Here is a 5,786-nt window from a genome sequence, read left to right as displayed (position 1 = left end):
GGCGGCGGCGGCGAGAGGCGGTGCGCATGCGCGGCGGGCGAGCCGCGCGTCTGTGCGCATGTGCCGGGGGCGGGAGTGCGCGCTGCTCGCTTTGCGCATGCGCCACCGCTTCGCGCCCCTCCCTGTGCGCGCCTCGCCCTGTGCGCATGCGCAGCTGCCTCTTTGCCCGCTCCCTCTGCTCCCCCCTCCCCCTGCGCATGCGCAGTGCTGGGGCCGGGCGCCATGATGGAGCCAGGCTCCATGGTGGGCTTGGCCTTCCTCCTCCTCGTCCTCCACCTCCTCCTCCTCCTCCTCCACCACCGCCGTCACCAATAAAATGTCCATTTCCCACCCACCCAGAGACCCCCCTGTTGCCCTTCCCAGCCAGCCCTGCCTCGGTGTAGGCGCCCACTTGCCAGCCCCAGCTTTTGGGGGAAAAAAGCCAGAAAATGGTTTCGCCTCCACGTGAGAGCCGCCCCTGGTGGTGGTGGAGGTGTCCCTCAGTGGTCACCCGTTGGTTTATTTAAAGAAAACAAACAAAAAGAAACCATCTCAGCCCGCGTGGATTTGCAGAGGGTTCCCGCCCTCACCAGAACATTTTGGGGTTTTTGCCCCCATCCCCTCCCCGGGGCCCTCCCCGCCGCCCCCTCCCCAAAGTCACTTTTATTTTTTTTCTGTAAATCCCCGAGGTGTCAGTTCCGCTGCTGTGACAAGGTCTTCTGCACCCCTGGCCGTCCCCTGGGGCAGGGAGACCCTGCTTTGGGGAGTTCTGCCCCAAAAGTGGCTGACAGGGGTGGCTCTGGCTGCTCAGGCGGACAGGCCAGCAACGTTCTCACTTTTAACGTTTCCTGCTTATTTTGAGTGTTTCTTGCACCTTGAGCGTTTGTTAGGAGCCTCGCGTTGTGTCTTGAAGGGGTCAAAACCGATCCTCCCCTGCGCCCCACGGCAGCGGCTCTAGATGGTGTTCTCGAAGATCTGCATGGAGCTCATGATGTCCTCATCCTGCGAGGGGCGAGAGGGACGGGTCGCAGCCCCCAGGCCCCCCGCTGGGACCTGCGCTTTTGTGTCCGTCCCCCCCACCCCCCCGAGACCTAAAGGGTGCAGCCTCCTCTCCCCCCAAATCCATAGGGACGTCCCTTTGGAGGGGACAAGGGCGGGGGGTGAGGAGGAGGAGGTGGCACCGAAGCCCCCCCCAGGTGCCCCCCACCTGCTGGCACGTCTCCAGGAACTCCTCGAAGGTCACCACGCCGTCCCCGTTCCTGTCCATCTTCTGCAAGGGAAGAGCTCAGCGGGGGCCGTCCCAGTCCCCGTCCCTGTCCCCATCGGCGGCGTGCCGGGCTCACCTGGAAGAAGAGCTCCACGTGCTCGGCGGGCGCGCTGTCCCTCAGGGCGGGCAGGGTGCAGCGCCCCATCATGTCGTAGATGGACTTCATGATCTCCAGCATCTCCTGGGGAGGACACAGAGCGGGGCCGGGGTGACAAAAACCTCCCCACCACCCCCCCCCATGCTCCTTCCCAAGGAGGCCACTTCCAGCCCCCAGCCCCATCTCCCTCAGTTTTGTCCCTCTCTGGACGTCCCCGTGGGTGCCACCACCCCCGCCGGCCCCTCCTCATCCCCCGGGGCACCTCCTTGGTGATGAAGCCGTCCTTATTAATGTCGTAGAGGTTGAAAGCCCAGTTCAGTTTCTCCTGCACCGTCCCCCGCAGCAAAACGGAGAGGCCGCCGACGAAATCCTGCCCGAGGGACAGCGGCCGTGAGCGGTCCCCACACCGGGACACGTCCCACCCGCAGCGACCCCCTTCCAGACCCCACAAAAGGCTCCGCAGCGCGGCCATCGACCGCGGGGACTTCTCCTATCGATCCCGCTGCTATTCTGGCTCCTATCTATTTTTAATCGCCTGGGATGCGCCAGCTGCTGCCGCAGGCTCCCCGCAGCCCCCCGGCACCTGCCGGCGACGGGGCTGCGGATTTTTTTGGGGGGGGCACCACCGTTTGGACCGGCTGATCCCGACCGTGCAAAGCCTCGCCGAGTCCCTGCCCGAGAAGCCCTCCTCACGCAGCACCTCCCCGGGACTCCTATCTGATGAATCACGCTGCTGGGCACACTCGCATCGAGCCCAGCAACCTCAGCACTGCCGAGGGTGGTGGCACCGATGTCCCCCTGCAACACCGACGTCCCCCCGTGGCACTGGTGGCCCCCCCACTGCTCACCTCGAAGCAGAGCGCCCCGCTGCCGTCAGCGTCGAAGGCGGTGAACAAGAAGTGAGCGTAGGCACTGGCGTCTGCGGAGGGGAGACAGGGGAAGTGGGGGTGTGGGAGCACCCCGTATTTTTTTTTTTGGGGGGGTGACGCCACCCCGGGGTGCCCCCACTCACCGCCCTGCGGGAAGAATTGCGCGTAGATGAGCGTGAAGGTCTCCTCATCCACCCGGCCGCTGGGGCACTCCTGGGGGGGCAGAAGGGGGCACCGGGTGAGCCCCATGGGGCTGCGGCCGCTCCCCGAGACCCTCCCCTGGGCACTCACGCTCTTGAAGCCGCGGTAGAGGGACTGCAGCTCCTTTTTGGTGAACTTGGTCTGCGCCTGCAGCTGCTCCAGCCCCTCGGGTTGGTGCCGCACGGCCGAGAGCTCCAGGTCACCGTCACTGCTGTCTGCGAGGACGTGCGGGGCTGAGCGGGGCCCCCCCCGGATTTGGGGGTGAGCGCCGGGCCCCCCGTGGTCCCCAGGGAGGGGATGTGATGGCGAGAGCATCGCAGCACCCCGCACCTTACCCGCCTGGACCTGGCTGTGCTCGGGAACAAACCTGGAATCCCCCAAACCTGGCAAAACCCGGCAGCTCTCCCCATTGCGATGAGGAACTCACCCGGGGCGGCTCCGTCGGCTGCTGGCTCCAGGTTTCACCACCCGGGTGAGGAAACGGCTCCGTCAGTGCTTGGAGGGCTTCCCAGGAGCTGCTGGGCTGTGCCCACTCCGGCAGCGTGATCCCAGAGCACCCCAAAGCATCCCGGAGCATCCCCAGGCGTCCCAGAGCATCCCGGAGCATCTCCAAGCATTCTGCAGCCTCCCCAGGCATCCCAAAGCACCTTGGAGCTTCTCAGAGCATCCCCACGTGTCCCAGACCATCTCGGAGCATCCCCGGGCATCCCAGAGGATCCCAGAACATCCCAAACCACACTGGAGCATCCCAAACCATCCCAAACCATCCCAGAGCATCCCGTGCCCAGGTTCCCACCCGCACGGCGTCCGCCTCTCATGTCCCTCTCCCCCCTCCCCGGCTCTCTGCGCCCTCCGTGCTGCCGGAAGGTAATTAATAAATGATGCCTCGTTAATGTTTCCAGCCCGGGAAGCCCCCGCGGAGCCGTTCGATGCTGAGTGGAGTCAGCAGGAACTTTGGGATAGGGAAGGTGGGATGGGGTTGGGGAGAGCCCCGGCCGTGCCGCGCGTCCCCAGACTGGGGGGGGACACCCTGGGGACCCCCAATGGACTGCACTGGGGGTTACTGGGCTGCCGGGCTGGGGTTGGGGTGTAGAGGGGCTGTGTGGAGCCCCCTGTCCTCCTGGCTGGGGTGGGATCGGACTTGGGAGTCCTCAGAGAGACGTTTTGGAGGGGTTTGAGGGGTCAGTGCGGGATTGGGGATCCTCAGCACCCCATCTCAGGGGGATTTTAGGGGACCCCACAGGCTTGGTGGTCCCCAATCTGCCATCTTGGGGGGTTTCAGGGGTCGAGGTGGGCTTGGGGTGTCCTCAGCACCCCATCTTGGGCAGGCTTGGGAATCTGAGGGGGCTTCCCCAACACCCTGCCCCATGGGCTATAGGTTAGTACGGGCTCAGAGCTCCCCAGCACCCCATTTGGGAGAGTTTTGGGGGGCGGTGTGTGCTCAGAGCCCCCCAGCAGCCCATTTTGGGGTGCTCAAGGGGAGACCAGGGCCGCAGCGTGCTCAACGGGGCTGTGACGTGGCAGTGAAGGGCACCCCAAAACCTTCGGGGTCCACCACGGACGTTCCGGGAGAGGCACCCACACCACCAGCAGCCCCTCCACGAGGAGCATCCCTGGGGTCGCGTCCCCACCGTGGGCACCCCAAAACCGAACCGCGTCCAACCCCAGCCCGGGGAGGGGGCCAGGGGTTACCTTCGGCGGAGATGGGCTCCAGGATGCCGAACTGCTTGAGGACGGCGATGAAGAGGAGGATGACCACGGCCACGGCGCACAGCTCCATGCCCTGCATGGCCATGCTGGGCCGGGGGCACCCCGGGGTGGCGGCGGCAGCGGCGGCGCCTTCGGGTGCTGCGGCGGGGCCGTCCCCTGCCCTCCGCCCCCCCGGCCCTGCCCTCCTCCCTTGGCACGCACCCACGCCTTCGGACACGGTGCTCGCCCTTTTTTCCAACAGTCTCTCGCTTTTTCCAATACTTTCTCCCTTTTCCCCAACACTTTCTCCTTTTTTCCTATACTTTCTCCTTTTTTCCCGAATAATTTCTATTTTTTTCTAATAGTTTCCCCCTTTTCCCAATACTTTCCCCTTTTTTTTCCAATAGCTTCTCTTTTTTTCCCAATACTGTCTCATTTTTTTCCAATAGTTTCTCTTTTTTTTCCCAGTAATTCCTATTTTTTCCTGTAATTACTCATTATTTTCCAATATTTTATCATTCTCTCAATAGCTTCTCCTTTTTTTCCCATTAGCTTATCCTTTTTTCCCAATAGCTTCTCCTTTTATCCATTACTTTCTCCTTTTTTCCTCGTTCTTTTTCCAATAACTTCCCCTTTTTCCCCAATGCTTTCTCTTCCTTCCAACACTTTCTCATTATTTTCCATGTTTTCTCCCTATTTCCAATACTTTTTCCTTTTTTCCATCAATTTCTTTTTTTTTTCCCAATAGCTTCTGGTTTTGTCCATCTTTCCACCTTTCCCCCCATATTTTCTCTTTATTTTTCCCCATATTTTCTCTTTTTTTTATTCTTTCCCAATATTTCCTCTCTCTCTTTTTTTTTCTGTATTTTCTCATTTTTCCAATACTTTCTCCTTTCTTCCTTCAAAACAAAGCTGGGAGGCAAAACGGGTGCTGCCTGTCTCCCCCCACACATCTCCCATGGATGTCCCCTTTGCCTTGACACCCCCCCTCCCATTAAAAACACTCCAAAAAAAGGTTCCTTCACCCCCCCCAACAGACCGAGGCGGGCAGTAATTACCCCGCAGCAGGGTAATTAACAGCCCCCCCTCACAGCCTGGTGGCTGCCAGCAGCCATCGATCCCTGCCTGCAATATTAACGAGGGCGAGCCATTACCGCCGCTCCCGCGGGTGCGATGAGCGCAGCCCGTGCTCGGCAAAGCACAGCCGCCCCCACCGCGGGGCCAGGGCTTCGTGCCCCCACGGGACCCCCGAGGATGAGGGGGGAGCCAACTTGGCAAGCGCCAAGTAGCCAACACGCAATTAGCGCAGCGAGGGCTTAACGAGCCCTGATGGGGGAGCCATGGGGATGAGTAAGCAGCGCGGGGAGCGGCCGCTGGCACCAGGCCTGGGCTGTGCTGGGGGGGCACTGAGTTATGGGGGGGCACTGAGGTGTGGGGGGGCACTGAGTTATGGGGGAACTGAGTTATGGGGGAACTGAGTTATGGGGGAACTGAGGCACATTGTGTTTGTGGGAACTTTGGCTGTGTCTGTCCATCTGTCCGGCACCAGGACCGTGCCACCACGTCCCTGGGGTCACGGGGACCTGTCCCCATGGTTGTGGGGCGGCCACGATGTCCCCATAGCCCTGGGGACGCGTCCCCACCGCCATGGGGCCTGGCCTCAAGCAGCACCATGGCCGCCCTC

The 5,786-nt window shown here is 61.9% G+C and overlaps 1 protein-coding gene across 7 annotated transcripts; it reads right to left on the bottom strand.

The window, feature by feature from the left end:
- Positions 1-660: 660 nt before the first annotated feature.
- KCNIP3 (potassium voltage-gated channel interacting protein 3) lies at positions 661-5,559 on the bottom strand. Of its 7 annotated transcripts, XM_072027220.1 has the most exons (8): positions 4,106-5,548; positions 2,504-2,628; positions 2,356-2,425; positions 2,192-2,262; positions 1,606-1,713; positions 1,323-1,427; positions 1,187-1,249; positions 661-981 (listed from the first exon to the last, which is right to left on the bottom strand). In XM_072027220.1, the coding sequence occupies exons 1-8, from the start codon at positions 4,206-4,208 to the stop codon at positions 934-936; spliced, it is 693 nt and encodes a 230-aa protein (XP_071883321.1). In that variant the 5' UTR covers positions 4,209-5,548; the 3' UTR covers positions 661-933. The 7 variants fall into 7 exon arrangements, with proteins under 7 accessions (XP_071883321.1, XP_071883319.1, XP_071883320.1 ...); XM_072027218.1 differs by having other exon boundaries at positions 2,192-2,425; positions 4,106-5,554; XM_072027219.1 differs by having other exon boundaries at positions 2,356-2,628; positions 4,106-5,551.
- Between the last annotated feature and the right edge of the window lie 227 nt (positions 5,560-5,786).

Source organism: Anas platyrhynchos, chromosome 23 (assembly GCF_047663525.1).
Source record: "Anas platyrhynchos isolate ZD024472 breed Pekin duck chromosome 23, IASCAAS_PekinDuck_T2T, whole genome shotgun sequence".
In the NCBI taxonomy this organism is placed as follows: domain Eukaryota; kingdom Metazoa; phylum Chordata; class Aves; order Anseriformes; family Anatidae; genus Anas; species Anas platyrhynchos.
Note: the sequence above shows the minus strand (reverse complement) of the source record. Positions and strands in the feature narration are given on the sequence as shown.